Raw genomic sequence first — 23,304 nt, 5'->3', positions numbered from 1 at the left:
GGAGATGAGCCGCAGCACAAGACATCAGGTTTTGCACCCCACAGCAGTGTTTCCAAAAGCAAATGATGGAAGATGACTACAGCACTGATGAAGCTGTTTGTTTCGTTGCGGTCTATGAAACAGTGTCTTTCTCCCCTACACGAAGTCCCCAGCAGATCTGCAGAGGTTAGCAGGGTCAGCACCTTCTGTTGAAAATGCTGTGGCTTGCCAAAAGGAGGTTGAGGCAATGCAGAGAAAAGAGATGACATTTCTTCAGGCTTTTTTCAAAAAGCACGCTCCCAGAATAGCTCCAGATAACAAAAATATTGTCAGTTCATTAAGGATGTTGCTTTTAGAGCTGTAACACCAGCAGAAAAACATCTGTCAAGAAATACAGAGGTGACACTGCAAGAGGCAAAGATGTGAATGCTGCCACTATTTCTTAATAAATCTATTAATGACATATTATTTTGCTCTTAGGTACTGTTAAGCCCACTGATGAATCATCCCTTAAAGGATGTTACATATGGGTCTGGTCAGGTCAAAGGAAACACACTGGACTGGCCTTAAAAGGGGAAGTTCTGAAAAACTTTTGGCACATTGGAAAATACAATGACCTTCAATTTAACTAAAGACGATGACCCCAAATATTATAGTAACTTCCAAGTAATGGAACATTTTGAAGTTATTAAAATATGACAGAGGCAGTAGTGAGCCCTAAAAATATATATTGTGTATATTGCTAAAACATTTTAACGTATTTACCAGTTTTTCTGTCCTTCTGGAAATGAATCCGTTTCTTGAACTCTAAACAAAATTGCAGATAGACTTGGTTATTTCTCAGAAATCAATATGTGTCTTTATTTTACTTCCAAGATAGGGTTTTACAAAAAGGTCATAACTTGAGTGCTTCTGGAACATAAAATGCCTTGGAAAGTTTCTAGAAAATATTTCCTAGAGGACACTTCAAAATGTTTCTGTGGGAACAGGAATTTTTTCTAATTATCTGTAGTTCTGCCTCTAAGTTAATTTAGAAATGGTAATAGTCTCTCAAAGCAAAAATGATGAGGTGAAATTCTATAGCCTCTTGTCTATAGGTCAGACTAAATAATGAAAATTGTCAAACTGGAGCTTTAGTAGTCTATAAAAAAATATCCTTACGGTATCCCAAGAATGCAGCCATTCCTCTTCTCTCAAAAGTAATTTTACCACATTGTTTTTTCCTCTCTCTTCCTCATGATGAAATACTCCAAATTCCCAGTACATCATGATATTGCTATTGTCTCCAATTTAATCCACCAGTAACCGCACTGTCCCTCCCCTCTGTATTGATCTGGATGAAGAACTGGCTGCAGCAGCTCCCTTTGGTGCTTTTAGGCCCCACCAAAGGGCAATATCTTCATCCACTAGAATCAAGTCTGGTGTAATTAAGGACCTGAAGTACAAGTCAGCATGCTGGAGACTGCCTTATACGCACTTAATTGCAGGCTCGGTATGCACACAGGCCGAATGGTTAGTCTTTATTCAGACTGGGACTGTAGATGGTGGGGCTGCTTTTAATAGAAAGCTCGGCATCCGAAGAATTAATATTCTTTTCCCCAGACTCTCTGGTGGTGTTAGCACTGCCATAAATGCTTGATCCTGTGGGATCTGCAACATGCAAAGCATCCCCAGTGAGAAAGGACTGTAACGGGACTGAGTTATGGGTTTCAACCCATGTTTACAGCACTTGGCTAGGGCTGGATCCCGCGTACACGTTAATATAGAATGAGTTGGCAAATTCCTTCCATCATCTGATGATGTCTCTGATAGCTGCTGGTTTTAGAGAAATTTTAGCAGTCCTACTTCATTGAAACATAGCATAGAAACTCAGCAAAGCACATTTGTCTGATGCTGATCATGTTTATTTATGTATTCATCAACTGTGAACGCTCATTTCTGAGTATCTTTGTCTTTGCCTAAAATAACAGAACAAAGAAAAATTAGCTACAATACCAGAAAGCTTCGGCCCAATCGGTAGGACATCCATAGCAGGTCTTTTCACCCCTCTACCTCAGCTGTCACCGCTTCATTCGACTTGACCGTGTGAAAAGATAAAGCTTGGCCTCAAAACCTTCAATATCAAGACCTCAAGATTTGAGGGTTTCTTCAAAGCTAAGTATGGACAACTTCCCATTCTTAACCACTCTAACGGAGCTCTTAGCAGACTCCTAACCAAGCTGGCATGAGCTGGACAAGTAAATATCTCCTGGAAGGTCCTCATCACCTTCAACTCCCTCTTGACTTTTCTGGTGACTACTGTCCCTGTTTGGCTTTTTCATCTCTACCTGAAGTTCACCTGTCCCACAGTTTTGGAATAATATGTGATGTAAATCTGCTGCAGTCTGGACAGTTGCACAATGTACAGAACATAAGCCTGACCAATATTTGTGGAAAAACATCACTGGTTGTATACTTTCCAAGCAAATGAACCCCTACTTGTTGCCTTGCTTGGAAGATCTGGGATGCTCCAATGCTCTTCAGGGAGCATGCAGGGGAAAGACAGCTGGCAGCTTGAATTTCAGGATGCATTAAATTCCGTGCAAATGCTAGTTACAAATGCTATGTTTCTTTAACAATTAGCTATTTCTTATTTAAGTATGGTGAATAAATATCTTTTTATATATAAGAAGCAAAACACATTGTCTATGATCTAATGTAGCTTGCCAAGCTCTTCTTTTATACCAAAAGCTTTCTGATTAGGAGCTTGGCATAGCAAACATCTCTTTCTGTGTTTGAGGCACTGAGGTTCTGGGTATATTCTAACCCTCAGCATGATGGCATCACTGCTCTTCAGACAGCACTTTTTTTTTTTTACTTTTTTTTTTCCAGCCTACCATTCCCCGCTTTGAGTCTGGTTTTCACAGCCCTTTATTTCAGCACACAACTGCTTGTGCTTTCAGCTACCCGCATGCCTTACTTGGATCTCTCCCCAGGTTTTGACCACACTGATGTCCATAATTGTATTATAGAGAATAAACACAAATGAAAGAGAGCCCAGCTCCATCTTCCTAACCTGTTTTATGAAAACTATTTTTTTCTTGTCATCTCCCCTTTGCTGTCACAACCCCCCACCAAGCTCTCTACTTGTCTAAATTAAATGGCCCATGCCTTTACCCATACTGGTGGGATGCACAGGGATGATCGCATGAGCAAAAGTCATGCAGGACAGCTGCTTAAACCAGTTGTTGATCTGAAATCTTCTCTGCAGAGTCAGTAAAGCTTTCAGAAATTTGAAAGTTTCAGAAATGAAGTGCAAAGCATCTTCTTATCTATCTTTCTGCTGCACACTCAGCTGCCTGGAACGAGTGTTGCCTAAAAGAAATGCTCCTCATTTTAATGCGCTTTTTTTGGTTTTGTTTTGGTTCGTTTTGAGCGGGGGGGAGGGTGGAGACGCCTTAATTGTCTTCCCAGCAAGCTGCACTAGATGGCAGTAAGTAGAGGGAAATGAGTTAGAAACCACGCTTTGCAAGGACTCAGTAAAACCTCAGCGACCAAGCTGCTTACCCCAGAATTACACCCCAAAATAGGAGGCAGCTCCCTGAAGGAGCAGCTTCCTAAAAGAGATCAGGGCTTGTTTACAGTGCCTCTTCAACCTGTGGGAAGACTGCAACTGTGAGGACGGTAAAACTCAGCTGGAAAACTCCTGCCTTTGCCAGCTCTCCGGCAGCAATACAAAAGCTTGCCTCCCAGCCTCGGTCTCTGCAGGTTGGTGTTGCCAGATCCTTACACTTTTTTTTTTTCTTTTTTTTTTAATTTCTTTGGAGGCCCATCTTTGTCCAAAGGGCCAAAAGAGCCTCAAAGGGTCTCTGCGTGCCAGACACATAGCATCTGCCCTTTGGTTGGGGTGGGGAGCCTTGAGCTCGATGTCTGTAACCCTTTGATTTGAGGCTGGGCACCATGCTCACCCCTCCTCTCCCTCCTTGGTGGCACAATTGTGGTGGCAGTGCCCAGGAGTCACACCAAGGCACCATGTGTGCCACCTGGGGTCCGCTTCGCCATGTCAGACGACATGTGGGGGATTTCTGAGGCGAACCCGTGTCGGACTAGAAGGTGCTAATTGCTGCCAGGAGACTTTTCCCTGCGGGTTCCCCGTAGACATTGTCAAAGCAGGCCGAGGAGAGCAGGCAGGAGTCACCGTGGGATGTGCTGTCAGAAAGGGCAGATTGTCGAAGGCAAGATTTGTCAAAATGTGTTTGTTTTAACAAAAGTCTCCACAGGAGGCTTCCCAGGCCAGCCGGCGGGGAGGAGTGTGGCAGGGGGATCAGACACGGCAGGCCTTGCTCTGCCGGCCTGGGGACACCACTTCTCCAGGCTCCTGCAGGAAGGGACAGAGGTCTTTCAAGTTTTCATCTCCTGCAGAAATACAACAAAATCTAAAGTTAAAACCTCATTGTTTTACTTGAAAGGGATTTTTTTTTTCTAGCCAGCTCTCATCGTAGGCCCCACAAAGGAGCAACCCAACCCCTCTGTGCCGTGAAGACACAGGGTACCCAGGGAACACAGCAGGGTCTCCCAGGTGGAAGCATGAGGCTTAAATGCCATTTCACATTTTGGTACTGAGATGAAAAAGACAAGGAAAAGCTTGCAATGATCTAAGGCTATGTCACCACATAGCTCACTGGAGCAGCAGACAAGGAGGTCTGCTGAGCTGCAGAGTACAATCTGCTGTCATTTATATCCAATTTAGTGATGATCTAATGTGGATTTAAAGGACCAAAGTCTGGAACGCAACACTGGTCTGTCCCCAGCATTTCCAAATTAAAGGGAAGAGTCCCTCTTAACATCTCTCTTCCTTTAGCTGGGACTGTTTCTTCATGGGCAAGTGAAGATCCATTATCCATGTGAGCATCCATACCCAGAAAGCCCAGGAGCCTGGTACTGGGACCGTTCTTCATGGACACCAGCTGCAATCTCCCACGTCACAACCAGTGTCCCTAATAGATAGCAAGTGGTTAAAATTGGAAGATGAGTTAATTTAGTTGGAGGGTGATACCTACAAAGGTCTCAGGAGAGATCTACCCCTCCCCATTGGGCTTTAGGGGAATAAGGACTTTTATTTTAGGAGTGTTAGGTGACCTACTCAGGGCTAATCACTTCACATTCAGGTGATATAATGCCTGACTGAGGTAAAGTGGATCCAAAAGACAAGGCTAGATGTCTCATATCAATTTTTCTTACAAACAGAAATAGCCTTGCAAGGCCCAAGTCTTCCTGGTTTCATTATGGCCCTTGAAAGTTATTTAGAATGGAAAGCCCCTTCTCAAGTGTGATTTCCAATGAAATATTTGCTGCTTGAATTGATTTACAAGTTAGGAAATGCTATGCACAGATTTTCTCACCTTTGTTATCCTTCCTTTCCTGAGGGACATTGAAGTGTCATACAGATGAACAACACAATGTCGTTTTCAGTAGCAAAAAATCAACCTTAGTTTAATGGAGGTAACAACTCCCAAATGCATCTTGGTTGTCCCTGGGGGTTGGCTGTGCAAGATCCGTGCAGCCTTGCAGCCATAGAGGAAGATGTTCCTGTGACTTTCCAGGGCAAGAATAGGGAATGGAAAATGACTCATTTTTGTTCCATATGTTTACTTAAAATGAAGTTGTGATAATTAAATAAATTTATTAATCCCAGCAATTCCTTACACATGCTTGTTGTGAAACTGTGAGAAGTTTTCATAAGAGGCCTCAGCCATCTTTCAACCACATTGCTATTCACCCTCTTAAAATTACCACAAGCAAGTAACACCAGTGCTTGGATTTGTTTAAAGTGAGAGGCAAAACGGAACTTTCAGCAATAACACTGATGTTGATAATATCGGACTCTCCAGTCCTGGGCATGAACAGCCATCTTCTGCTCAACCCAGCAGGGACTCCAAATCTGTATCAGTTACTTCAAATGCAAGGCTTTTGAAAGCACCAGCTGGGTCGTGTTAATTTGCTACTGCAGAGCTTAGCAAGACCAGAGCACTGGATTGCTTGCAACGCTCATGTTATTGATGTGGCTGATCACGAGCTTTCAAGGTTGGTTTGAGGTGATGTAATCTACACCTCACTAAGAAGATTAAATAACTCGAAATAAGGTTACTGCAAGCAGTGAACTGCTGCATCTTCTGCAAGACTCTGATGCTGATTATTGCAAAGCCACGGGTCTCTGCTGCAAGGATTGTTTCAGCCATTGATTGCACTGGTATAGGAAACAAAGAGATGTGGCATGTTTTAATACCCCAGTTAAAAAGGAAAAGAAGCAGAGAACTGAGAATACCACCCAGAAATGGACAGGATCAGTATTTTTTGTCCATTCATAGGTGCTCTTTACAAATAGCTGTTTTCTGAAAGCTTTTAGGTTGCTACATAGAAAAATGTGCTACTTGCTAATGAGATTACAGACCTTAGGGCTTTCTAGAGACCAAAAATTGCCGTTGAGAAGAGTTCTTAGAAAATATGGGAAGTGTGATTAGAGGTGAGCTCTTACGCAGAAATGTCACTGCAGTGCTTAACCCCTGATAGGGACAACCCAGGCAACACACCGAGGAATGCCCACAGACTCCCTCCTTCCACTGTGGTCAGCTTCTAAGTTACTCATAAATGCTCTTGGGAATATATTAATCATCACTGGTTTCTTGGAATGGCATCATTCAGCAGAGGAGGGGAGCATATGGCCCATGGCACCAAGCTGGATTTCATATAGAGCAAGACTAGATTTGGGGTAAATGAAAACCAGCAGAGGCTCTGGATTCCCTTGTGCATCCCATGTGCCACATGTGCTTTGGGCCATAACATCTTTAAGGCAGCATGTTCCTACATGTTTGTTAGCCTGGATCCAAGTCTTTTGATGGCACAGAATAAATAAAGACAAACTTCTCACCCAGTTAATGTTCATAAAGACATTCCTTAATGAAAGAAACATTTTGACCCCAATTTGGCAGTGGGATTCACTGCAACATGATGGTTCAGGATCTTATTTATCCCAGTTGTGATACTATTGGAAAGTGTGGGATCAACTCTCTGGCCATCAGCAGCCTGCTGTTTTTCTGACTTTCGGATCCATTCGATCTGTTTCATCACACGCCTCCCCTCGACCTTACTGAAGAGATAGGTCTGTTTGTCCTGGTGCTAGAGCTCTCAGTGTTTGCAAAGGAGTCATCATCATGGTCCATGTTGGTTTAATTGTATTTATTCCTCACATAGATGGTCAAGACAGATGTAGTCAAGTGTAAGATCATGATTTCTACAGTACCATGATCCCAAGGTGTTTAAGCAGTTTTCTCAATGTGCTGTGACATCTACACATTTATGTGTATTTGGGAGGAAGCTACTGTTAGTATCTTTTATATTTAAAAACTCTGATAGCCTAAGAAAGAAGACAGAAGGGCACGATATTATTAAAAGAACAGCCTAAGGTGAATTGAATGGCTTATGGCAGCTGTAATGAATGAATTGGAAGGAGAGAGTTATCACTCAGGTCAGATTTCCTGGGATGAGATCTGAAGACCCAGGTCTAAGGGATGGGAAACTGCAAATCTGATGCTGGGTTTCCACCTGGTTTGGACCTGAACCAGTGTAAGTCTGTGTTTTTTTGTTGTTGCTGTTGTTATGTTAGTCCCAATTTTACTGATGTAAATGAGAAATCAGCGATACTTATTATTCCGTTATCATCAGAGAGTACTTCCAGCTCTGAGTTGTTGAGTTGTTGGGGTCTTGCTCTTGGGATCTCCTCTCCTCCAGTTCCCGTAGCTCTCAGGAGAGGACATTTGCAGTTCGACTGGTGCAGACCAGAACTTGGCTGCAAGCGGATAGGGCTCAGCTCACTTTCTAATGTGCTGCGTAAAACTTGCCCTGAGCATAACTGTGCTGCTCTTGATCAACCGTAACATTTTTCTCTTCCTCTCAGAATCACTTTATGTTGCCAAAGTCAATATTTCAGGTGTTGTTTGCTTTTAATTCGACGTTTATTTCCTGCATTCAGATTTTATTAATGTGACCCCTTTTTATTGTTGTTTGTCAGCGTTAATCCAGGAGTGTATATCATCCGTAGCTAGAGTAGTATGACTACTAAAAGGCTCCCTGACATAATTCGCTGCCCTGTTAACAGTAGCAATAATTTGAGCAATTAGCGAGGCCTCGACATGGGCTTTAACTTCTCTGTCACATAGGAATACCTCCTCGGTGAAGCTGCCATGCTACTTATACTCCCCCATCAAGTCCCAGCCTGAAATAGTGCCCCAGGAGAGCAGCCTGTAATCAGTCCCTTTGCAATGACTGGATGAGCACTAAGTAACTCCTGGCCTTGATTATATTAACGAAGCTGCATGGGGAATGCCCATCCAGAAATCCCCAGATGCCACGCTGATAGAGCAGTCAGTGTGCTCACAGCATCCCTTCCCCTTTCCCCTGGCCTGCAGTCCCTTTGCCAGCAGCCACAGCTTTGATTACAGAAGGGTCACTTCATCTCCTGGGGACTAAACGTGATGGGAACCTCCATGAAGAGGTGCTGAAGCAACCTCTCAGCTGCTCAGACTAGACTCTCCTGGGTCATGGCAGCAGTGGCACTGTCCCTGAAGCTACCCTTATCTCTGTGCCCCCGTGCATAAAGTGCAAGGTGGCAATGGGAATGGGCATCTCCTGAGCCAGTTAGCACTGGACAAAGTCCTGCAGACTGGCAGGACGTGGCTGGTACAGCCAGGTGGCACATCAGAGGGCTCCAAGTGGCACAGTCGTGTGCTTTATCACCTCTTCTGGATGGGGAATCGAGGCAGGGATGTCTCCTGCTCAGGAGCATGAAAATTCATGATGGAGCTGGAATTGCCTCACATCCTAAAGGTACCTCTGCACCCTGGTACAATCCCTTTCCATATTAAGTTAAGGCCTGAATCAGAAGAACCAAGAAGAACAACCCAAGTCCTTGACTGGCCAGTCAAGAGAGATTGAACCCATGGGTGCACTTCAGTGCACCACAACACCAAAAGAGATGCTCCATCTCTAGGAAAGAACAGCCTCACTAAATGCCCTGGAAAATTTCACAGGGAAAAAAAAAATCCCTATACAACGTCAGAGCTTAAAGCCACCGCTTTAAAGCTCTATTTTTGGAACTCATTAAAATAGATACAATCTGCACATAAAATAAATTGCTTGCCTTATAATTTTCGCTTCAGTTAGAGATTTACCGGTAACAGCAGTAATTAACAAACTTGTTTTGCTTTCTACTATCAAGACCCTGATTCAACACAAGGATTCGATGGGGTTTGCTGGCTGATCTTCCCTCACATGCCAGAGCACAAGTCATGAGCATCCTCCCAGCCTGGCAGAGGGCTCCCCCCTGCCTCTGTGCTGCAGTCTTGGAGGGCTTCACACTAGGTGATGCTCCATGAGCTCAATCACCCACCCTCCCTCCGCACACCAAGACCCACACAGGAGGGTCCAAAGCCACCTTCTTGGCTCAGCGGTGGCCTGGGGTCAGTGGACACATGGTGGCAACATTTGCAGGTCACCATCCCTGAAGGATGTGGTTGGATGGGAGATAGCTGAGGTTCGTGTTTGCTTGCAGTTTGGGAGGCAAGTTTGAGCTGGCTTGTATTTAATATACCACGTTGATTAACTACAGGTTTTGTGCTTAGGAGGAATCATTATGACACGGGCCTGCAGCCTCACTCCTGCATCACCAGCAGCAGTAAGAAATGATCTGCTCCCAAGAACGTGTCCTGCAGGAAGAGTGCTTGGAGCCAGGCTCGAGCTGCCTTCTAAACTTAATCTGTTCTCGCAGTGATCTTCATCAGCAGGATTTCGGTATGAGCTTAAAACTAAGCCAGGTCAGACCCAGTGAACTCACAGCTCAAATAGCCTAGAGTCTTTGTTGCAGAGGGACAGACCTCAAGACTGACAGGCTGAAAGAGTGAGCAAAGCAAGGGTGGAGTAAACAAAAGAGTGCAGTCTGCTTTTGCTTTAGCAAGCAATTGGCATCTGAAACGAGGAGCAATTTCATTCTTTTTCTGTGAGTTGCTGCATGACATGATCAAACAGGAATAAGCATCTGGAATTGAAGGCCAAAAAAACAGTGCAATTGAATTGCTGATTTCTCTGTAAGGCTCCCTGAGATAAAAGGGTTGTCCCCGGGGAAATGAGAGACCAGGGGAAAGCATTAAAGGCACGGTTGATGTCTTTTCTGCTTTGCATATAATCCCCTGAAAATTGGAATGTCCGACTGCTTGCGACGACACAAGGAGGACTGATACTCCGGGATCACATGAGCAATTATCTGATTCACAGGTGAATATGGTAATAAAGGGGCTGAAAAGCCAACTGCCAGAGAGAGGGCAAGAAACAGCAGGCTTGCTTGGTTGCGGGTCATGCCACAAACACCTCTTGAGATCAAGCAGTAAAAATAATTAGGGTTGGGAAGGCGAGGAGAGAGGTTCCCAGATGGTGTGGGTGATAGATAAGGAGTCGGCTTTTTATCTGCTGCCAGGCCATCCTCTCATCCCGTTTGGTGACTGACTCAGATCTCCGACACGTGGGGCTCTGTGCCAGTGGAGCTGGCAGGGCACTGGTGCTTCCAGCCTGGATTAAAGGTTAGGCAAGCTGGGTCTTGCTTTGAGGTCTGATTATTCGCTTCTGTATTTGTACAACGGAGGAGAGAGAAATTCTTGCCAGTGCGGAGATGGGTCAGCTCCCCTTTCCAGAGGACTGGCAGCTGGGAGCTCGGCTGTGTCACACACGACTCCCATGCCATGCTGTATAAAGCAGGGTGTAGCAGGGATGACCTTTGCCAAACCTGGGGCCCTGCAGGGTCTTCGAGAGCCCTGCCCAAATACTTGCTCTGTCCTTGTTTGCTCCTTCTTCTAATGACATACACAGCAACCATCCCCTTATAACCATGATGATCTGCAAACCAATCTGCCCTTTCCTTCACAGCTCTGCCAGCATCCACAAACCATTTACAATTTGCCCACAGAGAAAATCACAAGCTATCTTTTAGAGTCCCCTGTGTATCTGATTTTGTGCAGAAGAGAGGTCTGGCTTTGGTCTAGTGGTGCATCCAATCCAGATGTTGGCTGAGGAGCATCTGCAAGGAACATCCTCTGTTGTTAGAGTTCCCTGAATAGCAGGAACATTTGCAATTACATTGACTGCAACAAAAAACTTTAGGGCATCTTCAGGCTCCAGGGAATAAAGTGATCAGCCCTGAGGTCAGGAAGAAGCACTGTTCCTCAGGGCAGCAGTGCACAGCTAAGGCTGCTTTGCGAATCCAGTGCCTTTTGTTTGAAGCACACAATCCTAGGTCTCTAGCAAACAGCCTGGTGGGTTTTTCCAGCATGGAGATGTGTCTTGAGAAGGACAGATCCTTACGAGCGGACCAGTAAGAGGCCTGATCAAAAGCAGATGCATGTCTTAAGGTCTGTCTGGACAGCAGTAGTCAGCAGCTACCCTCTACGCTACCCAGATTTTCCCCGGCGATGTTGGTGATGGCAAAGCAGAGCAGATCCAGCCTCTGTCTTGCATGTTCACACCAGGGTGCTTGTGGTGGACCCTTTCTCTGGGGCCAGGCTCATAGTAGGAAAGCTCGTGGGCAATCCTGTCACTGCAAACATGACCACACCAGCAGTGTAGAAAGTTTTAGGGTGGTGGGCTTTAGTTGAAGGGTCACCCAGCTAAACCAGCTTGCTGGAGAAGCCATTTTCCATAGAATTTATTTTATGGGTAAATTAATTTTACATGTGACATGCCCAGTACCACGTTTAAGGTCAGGACTGGTAATGCCAAAACGCACAGCCTGCAAAAATGAGGTGCAGAGAGGTCAGGGAGTGCCAACGCCTTACTTTTCCTTGTGCCTCCTGCTGTCGCTGATGTTCACAGACAGCTAAGTGCTCGCAGAAGGAAAGGAAAGTCTATCAAAATCCCCTGCAGTGTGACTGTGAAGAAGACTTTCCCAACCCATGCTGCTTTCAAATCCACTCAAGCTGTACAGAATCGTGTAACATCCTCCTAGTCTGGACAAAGAAGCAAAAGGCAGGGAGCCACGACCCCCTAGAGGAAGACTTTCAGTGGGGAGAAAAAAAAGAAAAAAAAAGGAAATTCTGGGTTTGCAGATAGAAATCCTGTTTTCCTGGGAGCTCAGTCCGGGCAGCAGTAGTAGGGAGCCCACAAACCATCCAGCAGCGAGGCAGTGAGGAGCAGAAGGAACACTAGGGCGTGCTGTTCCCCCAAATTCTGGTGCTGGTGCACATTTCTTTTGCCCAGGGTCTGAGGGTTGTTTTCTGCTGTGGGTAGGCAGAGAACTTTGATCACGCTGTTTGGCTGTTCTTGCGAGGAAATTAATTGCATTTGCTGCGTGAAAGGCTTTTAGCACGAAGGTAAAAGCAGAGGGCAGGTATTTATAGGGAACCAGAGCTCAAATGCGAGATAGCGCTGCTTATATTACAGGGAAGGAATGACGAATAACAGCAGCAGTTCGGAGGGTTTAATTAACCTTCCTGCTATTCCCATCAAGAGGGGAAAATAAGGTGGGAATTATCTTGGGGTACAAACTCGGCCGTGTGCTGACGCCAGGCACAAATGGTGCCAGCTGGGTGCGGAAGGAGGGTGCTTTGTCCCCCTCCGTTGTACTGCTTTAAGCGTGCTGAATACTTGATTTCACTCTACCTTTAAGGCCGAGCATTTAGCAAACTGCTGCAAAGTAATCCCGTGTCTCAGTAGGGAAAGAGCTCAAATGAGCGGTGCGTTGGCTTTGTTTCCCTCGCACGGTAAAGAAAACTCGCAGCTCCCAAAGAAGAGGCTCTTTGTGTTCCTGCTGTTAAAGAAGGGCTCGTGCCCCCTAAGGCTTCTAAACGAACACATGAAATCGGTGTGGGGATTTTGAGCTCCGTAAAATTCATTGCTGCGTGCACACTCGAGCAGCACACGGGAGCTCGGGGTATTTTCCTTTAATTTAGCAGGAAGCTGTTGCAGCTGCTGTGGCACTTCAAAGACCATTCAGTGCATTGCTCCTGCACCTGACGAACACAAGGCCACGGTGTTGTTAAACTGCCAGCGTGGAGAGAAATGCCTTTGCAAGCAGCAGCCAGGCTGCCTGATGTGCTTACGCTTGGCTACGGCCACACCGAGTCCGTGTGTACTGCCCCATCACTCCAGTTTGTCCCAGTTAATCCAGCTCCATACCAGCTGGGACCGCCCTGAGCCTCTTGCCTAAACACAGGCTACCTGTGTTGCCTTTTGGGGTGCTCGTGAATTTTCTGCAGCTCTTCCTCCTGCAGTGCATTTCGGATAATTTCGGTGGGTTTGAAAAAAACCGATGGGTTTTGGTTCTGGAAATCCTGTGTCACCTGCTGCTGCCACAGCCAGGCAGTCAGATTAAGCAGCAGCCCCTTCACTGCCACAGCCAATCGATAGTAATTTATATGCAAACCTAATATTTACAAATCTGTGCTCTTGCACCTGCCTTTTTAACTTCATCCCTGAGCTGATGGCTGGAAAATATCCCGGGGAGGCAGCAAACTAAGAAAATGAGAGGTTTCTCCAGTACAGGCCATGACACTGAGTCCTATCTGAGTCAGCAGCAGCCAGCAGATGCAGATGAGAAGGCAGAGCTTGGTCACGTAGGGGCACGAGGCAGCTGTGAACCTGGTCCATCTGCCTCACTGGACAAAGCAAAAGCATTGAATGGGTAAAAGTGGCCAATGCGTTTTTCTCTGCTTGGTCAAATAAATATAAAACTAGTGGGTCGAATAAGTATAAAAATGAGTGGGTCAAATAAATATAAAATCAGTGAGTCAAATAAATATAAAATGAGTGGATTTAGCTTGCTGCCTGTGAAATGAAAGCTGCCGGCCCTGCGAGGGGAAGTACAGGTCCAGGAGTTGACGTGTTGGGAGATCCGCACTTTTTTTTCTGTGTTTTTGTTGGTGGTGGTTGGTTGGTTTGGGCTGTGTAATGAAAAGTTTGAAAAGGACGTAGTTCCTTGTGCTTCAACCCATAAGTCTGCTCTTACTAACGGGGTTCAGGACCTGTGTTTTGTGGTTTTTTACTGCCTGCCAGGTTTGGGACGAGTTTTTGGTACAGCCACTTAGCAGAGACCTGGATGCGGGATGCTCTGTTGGTCTCAGCTGGCAATTTCTAAGCTGTGTTGTGACCACTTCTATCTCAAAGCTGAGACACAGGGTATATTTTGCTGAAAACAGGGTATTTTCTTTTAAGAAATGTGGTCATATCTGTCAAAGACTATAAGGCTGTATTCCTTCATATGACATAATAACTGCACAAACAGGCACTGAGGCACCGAAATAGAATGGCCTAATTGGTTTGCTTTCCCTAGGAGATGCAGCACCAGACAATGAACCACAACATCTTAAATCTACACTGAACAATAGCTTTGTCTGTAAGTGGGATATTTTTAAGCAATGGGGAGAACAGTTGGGGTAGAACTAGGTAACATTTTTCAGATGGATAGTTTAGTTGCTAATAAACGCCGTTTCAGGCTGACTGAAACTATCCATAGACTCAGGCTGAATTCAGCTAATGTTTTCTGCGACAACAAGGGAGACTTCTTCTTTCTTGACAAAGCAGAAAAGCTCCAAAAGCTCCATTTTACTGTTTCAACATTTAACTCACTCAAGAGAGTTCCATGTCTTAGAATTTAGCTTGGTTTTATTTCTTTATTTTGAAAAGCATACCCCCAATTAATTGAAATAAGTTATTTTGGGTCCATCCCAGATAAACTCTTCAACCTTTATTCCACGGAAAGCAAAAAATTTGGAAAGGATTTGTTTAGTCTATTTCCATAGATCTGCTCTAGGACTTTGCTTGCTTTTTCCATTGACTTTGGAGTGTGAATATAATGTGCAGCTGGTGAGTTTGTCTTTACAGCTGATAAAGCAAGTTACACCAGGGGCACGTGGAAATGAACCCTAGACACAGGTCAAGTACATTAAATAGAGTTCTCCTCCAGTGGCCTCACGTTACAGACCTGATTTATGTTTCTGGTGCATGCGGTTCACTCTGGAGCCTGGCATGGTTGCACCTAAGCTGTCCAGCCAAGCTTCAAAGTTCCTCTTTTCTCATCTTGCTTGTATGAGGCGGGGAAGGTAGGAGGCATAAGGATCAGCTCTGAAAGTCAGAGATTGATGGAGCTGACACCAGAGTCTCTGCGTTCACTGGCCGTGGTCTGTGAAAAGAAAACGTGCTGAAGTAGTCCATGCAAACAGACAAAATATGCCTTTTTCAGACAATCTAATGCTTGAGAAGCCTCATTAATTATGGTTGCAAAGTGCAGAGAAGCTATAGCTTCTATCTAACAAGGCATTTTGCAAGTACTATCTCTGTTTCAGAAGATAAAAGCGAGGGATCATTCTCGGCCTGATTTTCATTGAGATTTCATGGAGAGATTGTAAAAAACATTAAGGAGATTAAGGGCATGCAAGGCCTCTTAAAAGCAGTGGGGTTTAGACACCTGATTTGTTATTGCATTTTGCAAATCATGGGTAGAAAAAGGGGTATTTGACCTCAGCAACTTCAGGTGTCTAATGAATTTAATGCTTAAGTAGACCGTGATGCCCTGGCACTGCTCTGCAGTCCGTGGAGGCTGTGGGAGAGAAGAAGCTGAATTACACTCCTGCTCCAAATCACATTCAGGAGGACTCCCTCTTTGATAACACAGCCCACGTTGCAACGTTACAGCTCTGCTAGGTGAAACCTGCCCCAACACCCAGCCACAAGCCATCCACCATAAGCACACAGGAGAAGGGAAAACCAAGGCAAGGCAGGAGAGCTGCTTCCTCAGAGCAGCCTCCCACTGCCCAAGAATCAACAGTTCAGCCACTTCCTGCTTCCTCTGGTGGTACTTTCCCATATTTTTGTCATATGCTGTGGAAAAATAAATAATAATAATAATAATAATAATAATAATAATAAAGCTGTTTATTTCTCTAAATCTCCAGCTTCATACTGTCCCTAGTCCTGGTGTTAGAAAATAAAATAACAACAACTACAACAACAACAAAGAATAATCCTTCTTTATTCACCATTTCTGTGTCCTTCATAATTTTGTACTCTTTGATCGTATCTTCCCTTTGTCATCTTTCTCAGCCCGAGAGAGATACTCCTCATCTATTTCATCCTGATGCATCGGATATTGCTTCCTGCCTATATAGCGAGCCAGTGGTTAAAGCTTAATGCAAGGTGCTGCATCAGTCAGTGAGGGGACATTCCCCATGGCCAAATCTGAGGAACAGGTACCTCTGAGATGGCACACAACAGGCATTGAATTGCACTGGGCACAGGGAAGGGAACAGAAACCATTTTATTCACCTGGCTCAGTGAAAGACATGTATAAGGCAAAAAAAAAAATAATAATAATAATAATAAGCCAATTCAAATACACTGAAGTTGACTTTCCCCTTTTATCTTTGCAATGTCCGCAAATCGTCTATACTGTGATTTTAACACCCCAGCTGTGATGGCAACACTTGTGGCATCTCCTTGGCTCTCACTGGCTGAATGGGTCACTGACCGCTCAGGAAATCAATACCACCCCCTGAGCATCCTGGGCTACTTGCTGCTGTTGGCTTCTCGGGTAGGATTGTCCAAACTGAGGATCAGCTGCCAGCAGGGACACACAGGCAACCTCACAGGAACACGGGGACATTGCTGAATAGCCAAAGGTCTCTTTGTGCATATGGACATGGACTTCCTCATGGCCAACACGGCTGTTGTTGCTGTTCCACTTCCAAGTGGCAGCACCCAAAAAAAAGAAAAAAAAAAAAAAAAGAATTTTGGAGCCTAGAATGGGATTTTCCTCTAGTTACCAAATACGGAGTTCCTACAGCTGTAGTTGTCCATATATGATTTGGTGCCTAAACTATAGGGAAAGCGATCCAGCTGACCAAACGCAGGGGCCTGATTCAGTTCCATTTGCCATTTGAGGAACACGTGCATTTCTGGACTAAGCCCACCTGCTTATCTGGGATTCACAGGTCCCAAAAAGTCTACAAACCTTTCAGGAGAAGCCACAGATCTTGTTTTTTTCTGAGAAGCCATGTAGACCAGAAGCTACTCTAATGTACTCTCGCCTCGTCCCTTGATGTCCTTAGTGGTCAAAGAGGCCCTTAGGAAACGTAGATTCTCAACATTTCCTATGATCAGGCCAAATATACATGACAGAGTCAAAATAACTCAGGGCTGGCAACTGCATCTAAAGTTTGGATGCATTTCTCCTTTGCTTCCCTCTGCTCAGATGTTATTCTCAGAAGCTGTACGTCTAAAACTGCCTGCGAAAGACTTTCTTGAGCAATCCGACCTGCTGCCTTTCCCCACCCCATTTTGTTTTTCCAAAGTTGCCTTTTGCAGCAGAAGGATGCAAACAAGACTCTTCCAACATGGGGAGGCAACAGCTGAAAAAGGGAGAGAGAACAAGAAAAAGCAACAGGTTGTAATAGTGGGTGGTGAAATGTGTCCTAGAGACGTAGGAGAAACACAGTCAAGATGTCTTCTCCTGTCCTCCATCCGCTCAGCACTCTGCCCACGTGGGTGCTAAGGCAAAGCTTTCTGCCTGCTGTTTTAGCCAGTGGCAGCCAGTGACTGCTGCGGTGACATAAATAAAATTTACATGCCATTGGTGCGTGACTAGGAGCACACCAAAACATCCTTTTGAAACGGAGCAGACCATACATTTTGATGTCCCCAGACATCAGAAACATGGGAGGTGTGCAGAAGAACAAATGGGTGATTGTTTGTCCTGGGGGTTGGATTCTCCTTGTGTCTCCCACCATCAATATCCGGGGCCAGTCCAGTGGAGATGCAAACATCAAGACCATCACAGAAGTTGTCCTTGAGGGTCTCATGTGCCTTACAGAATGGCTGAGTAGTTTTACCATGGCCAAAAACATCCACGGCAGACGTTAAGTGGGGTTCTCACATGCTTCAGCTGGTGGCTCAGGTGGCACTGAAGTCTTCTGTGATGCAATCCCAAAGCAGCAGGGACCTCCTGGGATGTGGTCCTGACCATCAGGCTGTTTCTCTGAATGTTTTCCTCTCAGTTCTTACTGCACGTACCACCTCTTTGCGGTACGTTTTTTAGTCTTCAGAGGTTTCTGTCCTGTCTCTGTCCCCGCACTCCTCTCATGCTCTTGCCTTGGGGGATGAAGCATGTCCCAGAGCAAAGCTGCTCTCAAAGGTTTGAAGCTGTGCTGGTGAGCAGCTGTGAGTGATGTGAGCCAGTGCTCCTCGGGACACCCTTTACAACTGTGTGACCTCCAGCCAGGCAGGCAAATGATGTAGGGAGACATAAACACCAAGGTTTGTGGCCAGGGCAGTGAAAAGAATGGGGATTTTTTTCATTTTGCTTTGGTCATTTTCCTTAAAGCGATCAATAAAACTAAATAACCCATCTCATACCTCCACACCTGCCTCAGCAAAATGGCACTCCACACCTGCCTGTTTTCCTCAGCAAAATGACACTAGTCTGCATGTATTTTCTGTCCATATGTTAAATCTGATTGCTGTAGGGAGAGGGACGTACCAGCATGTAATGTATGAGTTTATTTCAATTCCAAAATTGCCCCAGTGCCCCATTGCTTCGGATGAGCCAGTGGGACATCTGGGTCTTGGTAGAAACTGTGCAAAGGTAAAGAGACAGCAAGAAAACCCTTCTACAGGTATGTGTGTGACACCTTACAGCTGTAGGGACTGATCTGCTGAGCCCGGTGGGGACCCTCATGTGGGTGGCTTCCTAGGTACAGAAAGAAGAAAAATTAAGATGTGAGCAAACACTGCTGAGAGAGGGGCCTCAGTAGAGGGCATAAGCACCTTCATCTTATTAATAGTCTCTGTTTTAACAAAGAATAGGGTCATCTTGACTCTGCCTGGTGTCTGGGCTTTGCTATAGGGCAGCTCTTTAATGAAGGGCACAGCACTCCTGGAAGTGTTACAGGGCTGAAGGAACGAAGGCTCCTGGCTTGAACCCACAGTTGAAACAAAAATTGCTGTAGGGCTTAAACCTGTTTTTAACAAGCGTACGTAGCCTGCCAGATCTGGTGAAAGATTAGCAATTTAATTATACAGGCCTTGGCTTCCTGCTTTCCATTAAGTGCCTAAAATCCTTCTAAAGAGGCCCATTATGTTGCCTTTTTTTTTTTTTTTTTTGCTTTTACATTAACTAGGCATTTCAGAGCAGCATAAACACGGAAGCAAGACAGGGATTCCCTTGCAGACGTCTCGGGGGGTTTCTAGCTAAGTGCCTCCTGATGGATCTGTCAGGGCTACCCGGGAGACCAAAACCTGTCACCCTGGAGTGAGCATTAGCTTCATTTCCAGAGTCCCTGCGAGCGCTTTCCATTTGTCCCCCATTGAACTCAACGAGTAAGCCCACCCATGCACATACCCATTGCAGTCCTCGTGGTTTGCTGACTCTGTATCGACAACTTTGGACATAGCCCTGCTGTACTCACCCCAGATCCTTACATCCCCACCAGGCACCCGCTGATCCACATGGTTTGGGTCCTACCGTTGTACCTGCCAGAGTCTGTTTCTGCAGTAGGATTTCTGCTGGGTATAAGGGGGCAGATACCATGTGTTTTTAATAGACATTTTCCTGATAAATGCCCTTATGACTCGGAAAAGTGGTGATTTCTGAGTCCTCTAAGCATTTATACATCCCCAAGGCTGAGCTGGGAAAGGATCAAACGCCAGAGCACCAGGTTGCCGCTGCCGGAGATGTTGGCTGTCTGTTTTACCTGAAATCCTTTAAAAAGCAAAGCGAGAACATCTCCTCTGCAGGCAGCACGGGAAGTGTTGTGAGGATGTAATGGAGCGTAATCAGTGACAGATTTGTCATCTGTATTCCACCCCGTAGCACTGCAGCACGGGGAGGGATTGCCGCTGATTGTTTCAGCGAAGCACTGCCATAGAGGAGATTGCTATCTCGTCAAGCTGTTTCTATGTCCTGTTAAGCCAGTTTTCAATTTGGGGACAGGCAGGGAGAAACGGGGTTCTCTCTGATCAGCCATTTGGGGTCACCCCGCTATGAGGGTCTCGCTGGGGTAAGAGGAGGGCGTAAGGTGATGCAGAAGCACTGCTGGAGCTGTCAGCATCTCCCCAGCGCCTGCCTTGTGTGACCTGATCACACCTTCAGAGATAAAGCAAACTCCAGATGTGGCACCAGAAAATAATTTCCCCAGATCATAGTGTCCTGTCGCTTACAGTCTGCCCACTGGAACAATCTGGGAAATTCACCTAATGCGTCTTTTGATTGTGTAGGAGCACTTTGGTTGCTCCTGCTAGAGTTTCCAGCCCCATCCATGACAGAGCATCGGAGGATTTTGTGATAGAGGAGGCACAAAAAAAGATGTCCTCTTCCCGAACTAAATGTCTTTCCTAGGACAAGTGGCAGGAGAGCGGAGGGGCTGAGCCAAGCAAGGTGGTTCCTGGTGGTCTTCCTCTTGCTGCTGGCCCTTGCCAAGGCTTTGAGGAAGGGACTCATCCCCCTGAGCTGCCAAGGCTCCCTCCAGGAGTCAGGAGAGGGAAAGCCTGAAGGCCCACAACATGAGTGCCCTTATTTTGGAAGTCCTTGTTGGTCTCCGTTGACCATGAAGATCCAGACAAGGCCCCCATAAGCCTGTAAAACACCCCACAGGGTGCCCTAAGGATGTCCCTTTGCAGGGACCAGACATCAGGTCATGGAGAAGGGCACCCTACAGGAGTCTCACAGATCCTGAGCCCTTCCTAAAGCCCAAGGCCCTCCAACCAAGTTATTATCGGACTAGGAGGCAGAGAAAGGACCGAAAAAGTATTTTCATTTTTGAATTTCGTAGGTGGAGTCTTTTGGTTTTGTTGTTGTTGTTATTGTTGTTGTTTTGTTTTGTTTTGTTTTTAGCCAAAAAAAATCATACTGAGGTATGATTCATGTTTTTTTAATGCCTTGGAAGTCTGCAGTGTCATTCTCCTGGTTTGGCATCCCAGTTCAAAGTGAAATACATAAAGTCAAAAGAAGCATGTCAAGGAGTTTCTCAAGCTTTCGTCATCCTTTTTTTTTTTTTTTTTCTGTGAGCAGAAGCTGTCGTTTTTCAGCTGAGTAGCAGCATGTAAAAAGGAATTGAGGGAAGGGCCTGATAATAAAGCGTTAAAGAGATTTTTGTTTTTATTTTTGGCGGTGTAAGGATGGAGTCTCTATGTATATGATATCAGCTACACATTCAACAGCCGAAACTGCTTTTTGCCAGGCTTATAAACACCCACTCGCAGCGGCCAGGTATTAGGACGAGTGGCTATTAGCGACTGGATGCCAGCAGTAAGAGGAGCTTTGCTTTTACGCAAAACAAGGGTATGAAGAAATACGCGAGGATGCGGCGCAAGCTCCCGCGGCTCTGCAGGCCCTCGCGGGTGCCGGCTGAGCTCCGGGTCTGCGCCCCCCTGCCCAAGGTGAGCTGCTCGTGTCGGGATGGAGGAGGTGGGTGCTGTGCCCGTGGAAGGGAGAGGGCAGGGGGGGGGGATTCAGTCCTGGACTCGCGGTGGCCTCTCCCAAGGATGAAATGCTCTGAAGGCGAAGGAAGGAGGGGGATGGAAAGGGACGGGGAGGTGGGCACCTCTTCCTTGAGATGTGGAGACCTCTGGGGCATCCTCTGGCCGGGTTAAATGGGAGATTGTTTTGCTATCAATGCTTTGAGATCGCTTTGCAGCTGAGGGAATTGGGGCTGCTTAGTCTGGAGAAGAGGAGGCTGAGGGGGGGACCTCATCACTCCCTACAGCTACCTGAAAGGAGGTTGTAACGAGGGTGTCAGTCTCTTTTCTCAGGTGACAAGTGATAGGACACAAGGAAATGGTCTCAAGTTGTCCCAGGGGAAGTTTACATTGGATTTTAGGAAGAACTTCGTCATGAATCAAGCATTGCAATGGGATTCGCAGGGAGGTGGTGGAGTCCCCACCCCTGGAGGTATTTAAGAGATGCCTGGACGTGGCACTGAGGGACATGGTTTAGTGATGGGACTCGGTAGGCCAGGCGGATGGTTGGACTTGATGATCTTGAAGGTCATTTCCAAGCTAGATGATTCCATGATTTTGTGATTTTATACCTGAAGTCACTTCAAATTCAAGTGGGAGACCTCAGGGGCTGATGAGGGCGGTCGGAAAAATGTGCTCCCTCATCCCCATCTGTGGCCAGCAGAGGTGCAGGGCTCACCTCCAGTCTGCCTCTGGAGGAGCTCTCCCTCTCACTGGCTATTTACAGAGCAGCTACATAAATAAAGGGGTGAAAATCACTGAAAATCTCCCTCGTCCCCCCCACCCCCAGACACCTTTACAATGTTTTATAGTGTGCATGGTTTGAAAGTTCAGGACCTTGCTTCTTCTGGAGTTGTCAAGCTTTGCAAGCTAAAAACCCTTGAAGCACATAGCAAGAAATATTGTAAATGTTGCTAAAGGCCCTGTCTTACCAGAAGTGCCCGGGAAAAACCCTGTCAGTGCCTGGGGGTGATTTCTGTGAGCTGTGTGTGAGGTGAGCTAGAGGAGGAAGCAGGCAAGGGGACAAGCACAGGACATGGTTTGGGCACTTTCAGGTGCATTGATTTCCTCTCTGCCTCTGTGTGCCTTGCTGTAAGTGATGGCACAAGCTGAGAGCATTGTAACCCCTGTGCTGGGTGGATTCATTCACTTCTGCTTGTAAAATCCCTGGGAATTTCAGAGCAAGGTGGGGGGGTTGTCCTGTGGTCTCTGGGGGAAACCCAGGATCACAGAAAGCTGGTTGGGCAATAAAACCCCTCAGTAGACACGAGGAAGTCGTGTGTGGACTCCAGTGGTTCAGGGATGAGGATGGCTGTTAGCAGTGTTAAAAGAGGGTAGGTTTAGGTTAGCTATAAGGAGGAAATTCTTCCCTCAGAGGGCGGTGAGGCCCTGGCCCAGGCTGCCCAGAGGAGCTGTGGCTGCCCCATCCCTGGCAGTGCCCAAGGCCAGGCTGGATGGGGCTTTGGGCAGCCTGGGCTGGGGGGAGGTGTCCCTGCCCATGGCAGGGGTGGCACTGGGGGGGCTTTGAGGTCCCTTCCAGCCCAAACCATCCTGTGATCCTATGATTGCATGATCACTGGGGCCCCAGCCCTCATGCAGTACCAGATTTTGTAGAAATCCTAAAAGCAGAATTACGGGCATGCATCACAAGGGGATCGTAAATATCATTTTTAATTAACTGGCTATTCTACAGAGGAGACTTTGTGCAGTGCTGCGAGACATGGGAACAAAGTTCAGCCTGTCCCTGTTGCAGAACTCCAAATTTCCCCTTCCCCAGCCCAACACCAACAAACAGATGTGTTC

At 46.1% G+C, this 23,304-nt stretch overlaps 1 protein-coding gene across 4 annotated transcripts in view; it reads left to right on the top strand.

The window, feature by feature from the left end:
• Positions 1–23,304, top strand: part of FRMD4A (FERM domain containing 4A) — a 362,843-nt gene that overhangs the window by 122,009 nt on the left and 217,530 nt on the right. The window contains exon 1 of one of the 4 annotated variants that reach the window (XM_080605842.1): positions 3,503–21,423. The exons of the other annotated variants lie outside the window; for them this stretch is intronic. Within the exon in view, the coding sequence (XP_080461968.1) occupies positions 21,328–21,423 (96 nt within the window). The 5' untranslated portion in view covers positions 3,503–21,327. Of the gene's footprint in view, positions 1–3,502; positions 21,424–23,304 lie in introns of those variants that run through there. 4 annotated transcript variants of the gene reach the window in all.

Source organism: Anser brachyrhynchus, assembly GCF_964034855.1.
Source record: "Anser brachyrhynchus genome assembly, chromosome: 1".
NCBI classification, from domain to species: domain Eukaryota; kingdom Metazoa; phylum Chordata; class Aves; order Anseriformes; family Anatidae; genus Anser; species Anser brachyrhynchus.
The sequence above is the reverse complement of the archived record's forward strand: the minus strand, read 5'-3'. Positions and strand labels throughout refer to the sequence as shown.